This window comes from Serinus canaria, chromosome 1, assembly GCF_022539315.1.
Source record: "Serinus canaria isolate serCan28SL12 chromosome 1, serCan2020, whole genome shotgun sequence".
Classification (NCBI taxonomy): domain Eukaryota; kingdom Metazoa; phylum Chordata; class Aves; order Passeriformes; family Fringillidae; genus Serinus; species Serinus canaria.
Genome location: NC_066313.1, coordinates 87,650,644 through 87,664,307, shown reverse-complemented (window position 1 = coordinate 87,664,307; position 13,664 = coordinate 87,650,644). Strand labels below are relative to the sequence as shown.

Genomic DNA, 13,664 nt, shown 5'->3' with positions numbered 1-13,664 from the left:
TAGTAGAAGTAAAAAAAAAAAAACAAATAAAAAAAATTTGGCATATTGCTCTAACAAAACATTGATCAATCATTTAAAAACTGTGCAGACAGAACAAACCAACATCCACCTGGCTCAGCCTGCTTTCTGCAGGAATACCCATTAATTTTCACTTCACTTTTTTTCACAATTTTCAATTTAATTAATACTGAAATACCCATTAATTTTCAAAGGCCTTCAGTGTACTGTCCTGCAATTTGCATGCACCAACTGCACATTCAAAAGAACTTCATAAGAGCAAGAACCAAATTATACAAGTTCATCTTCTTTTAAACAAACCCAAGTGAAGACAAGACATTTATTTTAACAAGACTAGGATTTAATTTTTAAAATTTGACACTTAATACAAATATGTCAGGATAACACAAATACACCTGAAATATGCCAGTGCCTGAACTTTATTTACCATGCAAAAAAATCAATTAGAACACATAAAAAAATTCAACTATAGCCTGTAATTTTACATTTATACATCAGAAGTGTCCATTTTAAGAAGTTGAAATAATTAGTCAATAACATCTAATTACTGATTTATACTGTCAAAACATCTGTATACTCAAAGAAATAATTCTATATTTGCCCACAGTCTGTAATGACAATTCTTCCATTTACTAGCCCTTTAGGAGAACCAAAGGATTCGATCTTTTTCACAACATCCATTCCATCTTTCACAAACCCAAATACCACATGCTTGAAGTCCAAGTGTTCTGCTTTTTTAAGTGTTATGAAGAACTGAGAATTATTTGTATCCCTGCCCTTATTGGCCATTGACAACAATCCAGGACCAGTGTGTTTCACTATGAAATTCTCATCTTCAAATGCTGTTCCATAAATTGACCGTCCACCTGTTCCATCATGGTTAGTTATATCTCCTCCCTAAAAAAAAAAAACAAAACAAAACAACCAGACACAGCATTAACTGACAGGTTCCAAAACATAACCCAAAAGTTATACTTCCTTTCAACAGTAAAGACTTTGTTTTGGAAGAACTCATTTTTACAAGTATCAATATCTGCTTAGATGTAGGGCTTCCCAGCTTCAGCAGGTTTGTTCATGGTAAGGGAAGCAGTAGTAGAAGGTGTATCTCTTGTTTATTCTGAACTCAGCACTTTATCTTCCTGCTCCCTGTGGTGACATTCCTCTAGGCCTGTCATTCCTACTGCCTGCATCAGTTGGCCCTGGAAGCTGCCTGGACCTGCATTATCTCACTGAAGGCCTGTCCTTGCTTAGACCCCGCAGGCACAGAATTCATCACCTGACAAAGGTTAACAAAGCAGGGACCCGTAATTCCATACAGCTTTGCCATGTAACTGGTTGAGCAGCCTGGTATGTGTGTCTTATCTTTCTGGAAGGTAGCAAACTTCTGGTTCCTGATAAATTTGAGTATACACATAAGGGTGACAGTGCAAACTCTATCTGTACAGCCTTAGTTCTCATTCAAGAGCTTCTCACTGTACCTCAAGAAAGTTCAGGCAAAGCAGAGCAAACTTGAAGTATACTGTGATAGAAGTTCACTTTGTCAAGGCACACATAGTACAGTTAACTGTTTTAAAGAAAGTCTGCTCATTTCTAGAATGCAAAATATCCTGAAATAAGCTTAAATCCTAAATGAGGTTATCAGAAAGGCACAAAGGTTTACCAAAAGAACCATTAAGTGTGTACTTCAGACCTACGTAGATAGCTAATCGAAAGACAGGCTAATATTTTATTATGGTGACAAGCTGTTCATATCCTATCACAGAATGGTTTACATTGGAAAGGACCTTTAAGATCATGTAGAACTCCCCTGCCATGGGCAGGGACACCTAGAACTAGGACCAGGCTACTCAGAGCTCCATCCAGCCTGGCCTAGAACACTGACAGGGATAGGGCATTTACAACTTCTCTGGGCAACTTGTTCCAGTGTCCCACCACCCTTACAGCAAACAACTTTCTCCTAACATCTAGCCTAAACCTACTCTCTTTTACCTAGAAGCCATTCACCCCATGTCCTGTGACTACATGCTCTTGTAAAATGTTTCCCTCCATCTTCTTGTAGGCTCCCTTCAGGCTCTGGAATGACACCATTAAGTCAACCCTAAGCTTTCTCTTTTCCAGGCTGAACAAATTTAATTCTCTTAGCCTTTCCTCATAGGACCAGTGCTCCATCCCTCTTAAAAGGCTTAGCTTTCCTCTGGACTCGCTCCAACAGGCTGATGTCCTTCCTATTACTTTTGTATATTATTTTCCTGTACTACTGTATACATCTGGGCACATAGAAAGTCTACATGCTTCATCTTCGGGGATATAGTGACATGCAGATCATTAGCATAGCATGTACTGATGTTGGTTCATTTTGCCTGTTCCAAACCAAAACTCAATGAACTATTGATGAGAATTTTAAGAAAGGTCTGAGCTATTATCAATCTCCTAAGCCTTCAGCATTTACGAAGAACTTGCCAGTGCTACTGAATGCACACAGAGGTTTAAAACGAACACTGTCTACCAGGGCTTACCGATATACTGCAGGCTGATGCTCTCTGCACAAAACCCCATGTTTTAGTAAATAGGCCATTGCATGGTAATAGGATCTAGAAGACTAGTTTTAGATTCCTGTGATACTCAAAATGTCAGTTTTAACATGCACATTATCTGAAATATAAAGTGTACTTTGAAGTCCAAGAGAAGCCTGGAAAGTAAGTGTTCTTAAAAGGTGAGCATACAGAAGTTCTCTGGAGAGAGAGAGAAGGATGAATGGTCATTTTGAGAACACCTGCTTTCCTTAGTGTTCCTGTTCAGCAACAGGCCCCTTGTCCATTGTAACAGGACTGCACCTCCCTCTATTTTTTTTTCTTTCACCCTGACGTGACAGTAACACTGAAACATGAGGCCACTGGTAGGCACAGGTGAAAAGCATTTTAGGGTAGCACGTGCTGCTTATACCATTTCTTATCTCCTTGTAGGGAAAGGACAGGTGAGACTATCCTGCACAGTAGATTCATGCTACCAACAAGAATATGCTATTCTATACAAAAGTGCCATTGTTAGGATGCATCTCATTCTCTCAGTGAGGAGTCTTCCTTTTATGCTTACCTGACAGACAAAGTCTGTGACTATTCTGTGAAAGCGGGAGTTCTTGAATCCAAATCCTTTCTCTCCTGTGCACAGGGCTCTGAAATTTTCAGCAGTTCGAGGTACAATATTTGCAAACAGCTCCATGGTTATGTGTCCTAAAGGTTCATCATCAGCAGAAACTTCAAAATACACAACAGGGTTGGTGTCCTTTGACAGTCCTGCTGCCAGGGACAAGTGCCCCTTCTGTAGTTCTGACAAGCTTAGCTGGCATTCTTCAAACATCTTCTTGAAAGAATTGGCCATTTCTTGGCTTTTAAATCTGACTGCAAATTGTTCTACTTTTACTTCACCATCTGAAAATAAATCCAAGAAGGCCTGTTCAGTTTCATCTTGTAATAGTCTCTAGGGAAAAACAAAATACAGAAACTACAGACCACCTAGAAAACAAAGACCACCTGAAAAACTCACCAGCATAATCTGTGGCTGTCCAAATGAAAGCATTGTTTGATGTATCAGAGGGCACCAAGTTCATTTCTTTGGTGATAACATGGTTTGCACAGACTTTAAGAACTTGGTCTCTTCTCATTAAGACTCTATAGTATTTCTTCTGTGTATGGAAGAGTATTTTGATCTCTCCAACACCACGCTCCTTCCACTGAGTAACATCCCTGTCCCATCTGTAAAGTTTTGCCCTCTCCTTGAAGAGAATTTCTTCATCTTCTTCTCCAGATTTTACCTCCACCTAAAAAACAGCACAGTAGACTGAGAACCTGTGATTTCCTACAAAGATATTAAATAGTTATTACATATACTTCTGAAGATTCTGACATTACAGTGGAAAATTATTCACTGTGTTCTTTTCACCAACACCCTATTCATCACACCAAAATGGCTAAAACATTTTCAGAATATAAGAGCCCAACAAATTCCATTATTTGAGAACAAATACAGCATTGCAGTCCTCCTTCACCAAGCTACATGTAGTTGTGGTTGGTTTCGCTTTGGGAGTGTTTTGCTTGTGTGGAGGGATTTTCTTTATGGTTTATGGGTTTTTTTTTCTTTTAACAAAGACTTTATCAAGTGTTTTGGCAAGTTTCCCAAGTTCGGTTTGCTGAATGATGTTCACACCAAGAAGTAAAGACAGAGTACTGTTACAAAATTCCAGGAGTTATCTTTAGCACATTGTTAAAGAATTTGATATTTGCATTTGGACAGAATAAACACCAAATATATGGCTGTCAGGCTGAAGTTTTGTATCTCCACCTCACTTTATGTATGCGTTTACTGGCCTCTACTCTCCACTTTATTTAGCACTTCTCCAAAAGATATGGAACACTTGAAAGAACTGGAGAAATGTGTGACAAAATGCTGTTTGTGAAAGTGAAAAAGGGAAGCAGAAAAGAAGAGCATCATAGAAGTCACAATGTGACACACAGATGAGCAAAGGCACACCAGATATTCAAGAAGGAAGTTGAAGGCGTGTTACAAAATAGATCAGACCAGCTGTTCGAATTGAAGGACATCACATACAGTTCCTTTGTACTCTATCTGCCTTGCTCAATAATTTTACTAATCTATAGTTAAATTTTATTCTTTATAGAAAGGTTAGACAATATAATGATATCATGAAGAGTCTGAAATGGTTACTAGACTAAAAACCAAATCAAGATATGAATAACTGCGTGAAGTCTCAGTAAGTTATAAGGCTAACTTCAAAGTTGAAGGTTTTCCTGCTTCTTGAAAAAAATTATTTTCAAACTAAGAAGGTTAGTTTCCTTAGCCTTCAGGTGATGTTAATTGTACATCTTTTTGCTTAGTGATTCTAGGAATCTCCCGCCTAGCTGAAAGATTCTTAGTTGGCATGGTTTTCACAGAACTGAATTTACGGGTCACTGATACAAAGCCATAGCTGAGTTGTATAAGCACTAGCAGTTATCCATTTCCCCTTCCTGATTTTCAGCTGTGCTATATAAATGGTTTAGCTTTTACGAGCTATGTGTACAAATTCGTGTCCTCCCCAACTCTCAGTCAAGTTATAAAGAAATCACTTGAAAATTTTAACTGAGGCACCAGACACCTCCCCAGGGCTATGCTGTACTAGGATTTAAAACAACAGGTGGCTCCAACATAAAAGTAAAACATGCAGGACAAGGCACAACATAGAAAGCAAAGCTAGTTGAGCAAAACATTTTAAAGCTTGCTGTGTTAGCAGAGATGCTTATCTTAATGTTGTTTTATATTCCAGAAGTCATCTTACCTCTGGTAAGGACACAATTGGCTCAAAGTGGATATCATCACTATGTACTACCTCATCATCACTACCACCTTCATCTTCATCTGCTTTACGGGTGGTATCTCCAAATACAGTTGCTCCTGTATTTGCCCATTTGAAGTTTTTATCTACAATTAAGAGAGTGACATTTTAAACTTTGCGTAGTTTTTTTTTTCTTCCTGACAAAAACTTTCAAAAAATTGTTGTTTCTAACGATCAGCAGAAATTTTGTGCATAAAAGGTATGTTGTATGAAACAAAAGTCCAGCTGAGGTTTATCTCAGAGACTAGCTGAACTCACCTTTTGAGCCAAAAGCAAAGTCTTCAGAACTTTTGGATGCCAGATCTGCAAATGACAGGCCTGCAGTATTGCCAAAACCAAATGAGATGATTCTGTTTTCTATCAAACAAATAAAAAGGAGAAAGTCAAAGATTTTTCTCTACTTTCTTAAAGAAAATGCATTTATATAGTCACATGAATAAACTGGAGAACCACCTACAGCATTTTTGTCTTCCTCCCAATAAATCTGAAGTTTGAATGACATTTGTCATAATGACCGTCTATTATGGTTTGAAAAATGGGCCTAACACTCTGTGAGTTTCAGCATACTACTTACATGCTGATCCACAGAGCTCATGTGGTATTTAACAGTAATCTAATGAAAGTACATCATATTTAAATTACACAATAGACACTAGCATTGTTTTGTTGTAGTGAAAGTGAACTCAAAATTTGATGTATACACATTTTTACCAGACTCGTACCTATGTTTCTAATTCAGTATTGGTACTACTTCTCCCCATGACAGCAACTATGCTAGGTAAACTGATCCACAGAAAAGCATAGTTTCCTACCAAAAACCCTCAGCATATACCCCTGACCTTACCTTGTGTTGACTCTGAACCATCTGAATCACTCTTTTTAGCTGACAAATCTACAGGTTTGTCTTCAGCTCGTGATAAGGTCTGTGATACTTGCACAGTTTCTGTGGTGGAATGTGATCCTTCACTGCTGGTACCTGACTGGACAAGAACTGTCACCTCATCTTTTGATGGAACGGGTATTTCTTCCTTACTGATACAGACAAAGTCACCTGAGCTTGCAACTTCATTCTCCTGCAATTAATCAAAAAAGTAATGTAATAGGTAAATAAGTTAGAAGACCTTAGGATTCAAACCTCCTCCCCCAGAGTTTAAGAACAGTCCTTCTAGAAAAATAAAGAACACCAAGAAAGATTGCTACAAGCTTTCTGAAATTTTTCATTACTGTTAACACATAAGGATGTTAACTTGACAAGAGACTGAAGTAACTTTGAAGTAGTCTGTTTTCAAAAAAATTCTGTTATTTCCTGAAATCAAGTCTCCTGTGTTAGCACACACTTGAGGCACTGCTACAAAAAACCTCCATTTTTCCCAACTAAAACTGGATGTTTTAGTTCTAAAACTGTACTGTCTCACAAATATAAAGTAATTGTACAAGTTTAATAACAAGAAATTCAGTAAAGATTTATTTAGCTCTTACTTTCATTTCTTGATTTTTAGCTTCTGACTTTAAGTCTTCCAGACTGTCACCCTCAGTATCAGTACTGACACCACAAACAGATGCAGAAGGAACCTGCAGAGCTTTTGTTTCATCTTTCTCCTCAGGAACTGGTTTCTTTTCCAGAGTAGCAGCACATTCTCTTTCATTGTTGAATTCACTTTTCTTTGCAAGGCCTGCTGTAAAAAATTAATGGAAAATACCTGTGAATGCAGCTACATACTAAAATACTTTTTAGCATTGACATTATAAATTAACCTCATAATAGCCAAATCAACTTGAAGACAGATTTCATGAGTTTCACAGACAGCATTACTGTTTAAATAGCGGAAGTGAAGAATAACCTAACCTAACCTGGGGTGGCTAGAATTGAAAATACGTAATCTGTGTTTTTTTACTGCTGTCAGGGAATTTCCATGCAATGAAGAATTTCATCATGCAGCTGCCACTACTAATAACTCCTTCATTATCTCCTCATATTTCAGATGGATCAATCCTTCTAGCACATATCCTCAAAGAAATCCCAAACTTCACTTCCAGAAGTATCTACCTTCAAATTATGTAACACTGAAGTCAGACACAGTCAGACACACATAAGCAAGTTGTCTACACCTGTATTTTTAGTATAGAGACCAAATAGCGCAACTCTCAAGCTTTAATTGAGTAACTGAAGAAGTAGCAAGTACTCAAAGATGTAGACAACTTTCTCTTGAGCAGTATCATGCCAAGCTGAATATTCAAATTTTTCATATTCAGAAGGAGCTCAAGATAGGAAGAGACTTTGATATTCTTGTTTAGAAATCACCTGGAATGTGCATTTCTCTTTCAGGTACCCCTTTACTGCTAGCCAGCAGTTTAAGATACTGAGCTTAACTCTGTATGCTGAGATGCAGGTTTTCTGCACTCAGCACCTCTGCTTCTAGAAACCATTCCAGGAAATATGAAATTAACCTCTGCACATGTGTCCTTCAGATTCAGAGTTTATGTTTCAGTACATGAAGTACAATAATTAAAATTTATTAAGACATACCTTTCACAGGAACTTGCACTTTCTTTTTCTCTTCTGAATCACTGGGATAGAGTCTTCCATTAAGTTTCTTAACAGCTGTTTCATAGTCTTCATCTTAAACACAGGAAAAAAGAGTAAGTTCTCAGGCCCACTCTAGGTCAGAGAAGTCTGCTAAGCCCTTCCAACTCACAAGGCTAGCAGACATATGTAATTTTTGCTTAAAATATAAGAGTTACACAAGTCAACAAGTAAGCTGTCACTTCTAGTTTTGCTTACATGTGCTCCAGAGTGCTGTTAACAATTTTTCTCAGCCTAGATTGCTACAGATACATAGCACAGGTTTTGCTTTTAGAAAATATATTTCTTACTGAGTGATTTTATTAAGGCTACCACTAAACCGATTTGGGGAAGAAGACTGAAGATTTTTCCAAAAAAAATTTGGAAGCTCAGGTACTTGTGGGAGGGGGCTTGTCTTCTCCCATTTTCTGTTGAATATAATGTTTCAGAACTTCCATTTAAAGTATTTGCTGCTGAATAAATCAATCTTAATTACATGCAGTAAGGTTTGACATAAAGCAAGTTCACTTTAGAAGTAAGTTTGCTTTAGAAGAAAAATAACTCATTAGTATAGCACTTAAGGAAGCTTAAATTGTTTGTTTTTAATAAAAAAAGGCTTTCTTTTTGTCTCAAAATACTAAAGTAGGTCTCTTGCTCAAATACCTCTTACCTAACCTAATGCCTTGGTAATGATGTCAACACCCATAATACACCAAACAAATACCCTTTAGTCACTCCTGGGCTTCCACTGTACTGTTCTGTTTTGGAGACTTGAGTGTACATCTTTGACCACAAGAACACTGACATGAATTCTTCTCACTGGCCCACACAAAAATATTTCAGTGTCTAATGGTTCTAACAGTGCTAACTGAGTATCTCAAGTTGGAAGGGACCCATAAGGATCACCAACTGCAGCTCCCTGCTCCTTGCAGGACTACCTAAAACCAACCCAACATGACTAAGTGCATCACCCAGATGTTGCTTGGCCTCTGACGGGCATGTTGCTCTAACTGCTGTCCTGGGGAGCCTGTTCCAGGGCCTGACGACTCTTCCCAGAGAAAAACCTTTTCCTAATCTGAACTTCCCTGACAGCTTCATTCCATTTCCTTGTGTCCTATACTTGAGCAGCAGAAAGAGGAGATCAGCACCTCCTCCTCTGCTGATGCCCTTAAAGAAGTTTTGGACTGTGACAAGGTCACCCCTCAGTCTTGTCTTCTCCCAGCTGAACAAACCAAGTGACCTCAGCCACTCCTCCTGAGTCTGGCACTTAAGGCTGCTCACCTTGGTCACCCTCTAACAGTTTGATATCCTTCTTACACAAAACTGCACACAGCACTCAAGGTGGGGCTGCACCAGTCCAGTGTATTACACCCCTTCCCCACAAAAAGGCAGTGCAAATATAAATTTTGGCATTCCTTACCATCATCCTCATCACTGACATATCCAGGCTTGTTCTTGTAACAGAAGAATGTTGAAGGGAGCTTGAGGAAGTCAGCAAGAGCTCTCTGTTCAGGGGTAGGTGTTAACTCGTAAACTATTACAACCTCATCAGATGGAACGTCATCCTCTGACACTGTGGTCTTCTCAGCTTTTTTACAGAAATTGAACAAACCATTAAAACTGAATAATTTCAGAACAGGAAATTACATTAACCCCACATTATTACAGAACCAAATTAATTCTAAGGGCCTATATATTTTCTGCTGATAGGAAAAAAAATCTAACTTACAGGAGTCAAGGACAGAACAGCAAAACTTACACATTGTTCTATTGCTTTTGGAATTCAAGCATTAAAATGAAACATGGCTGCATCTTCATATTATTAAAAGGATTGTTTAATCAAGTCCACATGTTAAATAAGAGACAGCTACACAGAAGAGGGACAGAGGTGACAAACAGAGGTAAATAAGCAAACTTCAGGTCTGAAAAAAGTGAAGCTGTGAACAACCTGTCTAAGCAACTGAATAGAACTCATTTCAGATTACTTATGGGATATAGCTGAGCTTTTTATTAGCTAATAATAAATTTACCATAATAGCAGTTACTGAAACTTTGATTGTTACAAAAGTAAAGTAATTCTTAGTTCCACTATCAAACAAAAAACATTGCTTTCAGCCTATTTAACTAGCTTTTGCAGCATAGAAATATCACCATCAGTTATATTATTTAGCTTTCTGTCTTCTTGCCTTCAACATTAAGTTATTCCTTCCACCAGTATTGAGATCAGTGCAAAGATTAAAGAAAGTAAAGCCTAGAGGAAACTGCAGATAAAATATATGGCTGCAAGACAGTTTTGGGAACAAATATTTCAGTTTATTATGAGAGAATGGAAGCAGAGAGGATATAGCAATTTAAGCATTAGGTATAGTTTGGTTGGGCTTCTGCTTGTTTGTGTTGTTTTAAGAAGGGGAATTAGGGGATAAAGGGCTAAAAAATAATTCACAGATTTATTTCTAAGAATTGCCACAATAGCTGTTTCTAAGAACAAAATATTTAATACCTCAGCCTATTTGCTAACAGCCTATTATCTTTTCTCCAGATTTAATTCAGTCAGTATCTGAAAAGTAGTCTCAAAAGCCTGCTGTGCTTTTCATTAAAGAAATAATTTTCTCAGTCTGTGGCACAGTGTAATCAGAGGAAACCTAAATATCCAGATAGAAACCAGTACTCAGTAGAAAACTAGTACCCAGTTCCTGAAAAACATTGATTTTTCTGATGATACAATTTAACTTATCATTGCAAGAGGAGAAAAGGGCATAGGAGATGTTTACAGACAAGTCCTTTGATCCTCTGAGACAACTAACACACTAAAATAACTGCTCATTAAAAGCAGTTTTCATTACTTTTTACTTAATCATTCAGTAGATTAAGATCAGCATAAAGTAAAGTAACAGCAAAACCCCAAGTACTGATTCAAGCTTATGTATTTTTTCAAAGTATTACCTCTTCAGTTTTTGCCCCACCTTTGTTTACAAGTTGATCATTTCAGGCATTTATACACCAGTTACTACAAAGTAACTCAAACCCATCACCAGCACACTCTCCTAGACTAATTCTTTTTGCTCAGATTTTTAGATCTCAGTAAGTTCTCTGAGCGGAGAAAGTACATGTAGGATAAAATTCCTGAACAGCAAATTTCTAAGTTCATATCATGGCTGCAAGACATACATGTTTTCATACATCTTCTGAGAATCTTGTCCAAAAAACTCAGTCACCCTAGCTGATTTAAGGATTAGAAGTACATGTGTTATGAAAATATGCAGATATCCCACATATTACTATGTGTTTTATTCTTTCCAGTCACTTAAGCAAGTGTCTTAACTGGATTAAGTTTGCATCAAGTTCACCAGAGATTTAAATGTAGAGCATTTAGTCCCACAACAAGCAGCAGCTTTTCTCAGGATGAGAAAATTTTCAAAAATATATCCTTGAATATAACAAAACACTTCTTTCAAATCAGGTAGATGGTAAAAATATGTGTTTTCTTTAATTTGAGCAGTAGAAATCTAGCTAGAAGCCATGGCAACAAATGCACTGTTCCAGTGTTTTACCACACTCATTGCTCATCGGGTTTGACAGCATTTAAAAAGAGTTATCATGCAGTCTCTTTCCATACCCTTTGGTCAAAATAGCTAAATAAGAGAAATACATTTAAGGTCACTTCAGATTAGTCAACAGGTAAAGTTCTCAGTGAAACTGATATACCAAACACTGGAATAATACTCTAGTGCTCCAAACATCTATACAAAATGATAAAGACTTCAACAACAAAGATTACTGCTGCGAACACTTTAAATGTATCTTCACAGGCAGCCATGAAACAAAAAGCCACACATACAGACAATGTATTCTGAAAAGACCTGATTTTAGGATAACAGAACTTACTAACAATTGTGTAGATTTTTTCACCCAGAGTAGAATATGGAAGAAACAAATTCAGGACAATAACATGCACAACAGTTCTTTTCAAGGCTGTACTGTATTTTCACTTTTGTTTGAACTGACATTAAATCTCTCTAGCTAGTCACAATTATGATATTTCCCCTCATGTATTTATCAATGAATATCTTCTGAATATAAGAGGAAAGCACCAGTTTAAATTCTAAAGCATGTAACAGGTACAGTAGCCTCCAACTGACATGACTCAAACTTGTAAAACACTCGTGTGGTTTAAGTCCAGTTGGCAATTAAGTGCCACAGAGCTGCTGGCTCACATCGGGTAACCTAGTGGAATGGGGAGGAGAATCACATGTAAAATTTGTAGGTGGAGATCAGAACAGTTTAGAAACTGAAATAGAAGTGACATATAATAAATAATACTAAAATGAAAAAGTAAAACTCAAGGAAAAACAAGTGAGGCCCAATACAGCTGCTCACCACCTGCTGACCAATGCCAGACTCCATTCCCACACTCCTACCAGCCCCTCTTCCAGATAACTCCAGCAGTTTACAAACTGGGCATGATGTTCTGTGGTGTGGAATATCCCTTTGGCCACTTCAAGTTCCAGCAAAACTCCCGCCCAGCTTTTATTTGTGTACCTCCTCAATGGCCCAGCATGAGACAAAAAAAAAGTCCATGACTTAGGGTAAGCACTGCTTAGCAGCAACAACAACATCAGCATTTTTCTCACAGTGAATCCAAAACCCAGCACTGTGCCAGCAACTGAGAAAAAAATTAACTTTATCCCAGCCAAAACAAGAATAAGAACTTATAAGAAGTTTATGACCTGACCTGAGAAAAGCATAAATGCATGGAGGTGCAGAACTACTGAGGTTAAATATCTTTTAAATGTTGTTCTAGCACAACTCAGAAGCTACTCCCCAAAAGAAGTTCCCCGTAAGAAAAATTCGTATCATATTCGTATTGTATAAGCTTGAAAACGTAATTTAGGAAGGACTTCTCAAAATCCTTTTCTATTAAGTCAGAGCTCAAAGACCAGAAAGTTACACTAAAGACAATTATCAACTGTTAACAAATAATTAAAAAGGTAATCATAACCTAATTATTAAAAAAGTAGAAGTGAAGAACAGTCTTAAGTACCAGAAAAGCTTATTTTGTTTGTTTCTTTAAATACATCCCCCCTGCCATATGCCTTTATATAAAATCATGATCAATTTGAGGTAGGAAAAGTTCTTGCATGTGTGCATTGGCACAGAATGATTAATCACTCCACATTTCGGACACTGTATTATGAAAATAGAACGGAATTGTTCATAAACTCCATCCACAGGGACACTTGAAAACACAGAGCAAGTGATTTTAGGTTATATATACAGAACAGGAATTCAGTGTTCAAGTAAGAACAGCTTTTCAAATGATATTTTGACACTTTGAAGCAATGTAAGACACTAATACTGGAAGACTGTCTTATGCAGACTAGAAGTTTGTTATTTAAAATTAAAATACTTTTAAAACCGTGTAAGTTGAGCATGCCTACACAGCAAGCATACTTGCAAGCAGCACACTGGTAGTAACATATAATAAAACTACAACCTCTAACAGTTTTGCCTACAGGGTCTGAATGTAAACAAATTGGTAGAAGTTTTCTAACCAGCTGAGGTGGACTTCAGATTATAGGTGAGGGTGGCTCTCACTTCTGTGCACCCTTTCTTTTTAAAAGCACAGCAGTTAAGACTGACAATTGGGAAACTGAAGAGAACATTTCCACAGAAGCTAAATACATTCAAGCTCTT

General features: G+C 37.4%; 1 protein-coding gene across 3 annotated transcripts in view; it reads right to left on the bottom strand.

Moving 5' to 3' along the window:
• Window positions 1-336: 336 nt before the first annotated feature.
• Window positions 337-13,664, bottom strand: part of RGPD4 (RANBP2 like and GRIP domain containing 4) — a 33,557-nt gene continuing 20,229 nt past the window's right edge. For 2 of the 3 annotated variants that reach the window (XM_030234014.2, XM_030234016.2), the window contains 9 exons: window positions 9,391-9,558; window positions 7,935-8,027; window positions 6,887-7,083; window positions 6,252-6,480; window positions 5,666-5,764; window positions 5,351-5,493; window positions 3,562-3,835; window positions 3,112-3,446; window positions 337-915 (listed from right to left, as the gene is read on the bottom strand). In XM_030234014.2, coding sequence (XP_030089874.2) covers window positions 610-915; window positions 3,112-3,446; window positions 3,562-3,835; window positions 5,351-5,493; window positions 5,666-5,764; window positions 6,252-6,480; window positions 6,887-7,083; window positions 7,935-8,027; window positions 9,391-9,558 — 1,844 coding nt within the window. In that variant the 3' untranslated portion in view covers window positions 337-609. The remainder of the gene's footprint in view (window positions 916-3,111; window positions 3,447-3,561; window positions 3,836-5,350; window positions 5,494-5,665; window positions 5,765-6,251; window positions 6,481-6,886; window positions 7,084-7,934; window positions 8,028-9,390; window positions 9,559-13,664) is intronic. The other variant, XM_030234015.2, reaches the window with a different exon arrangement.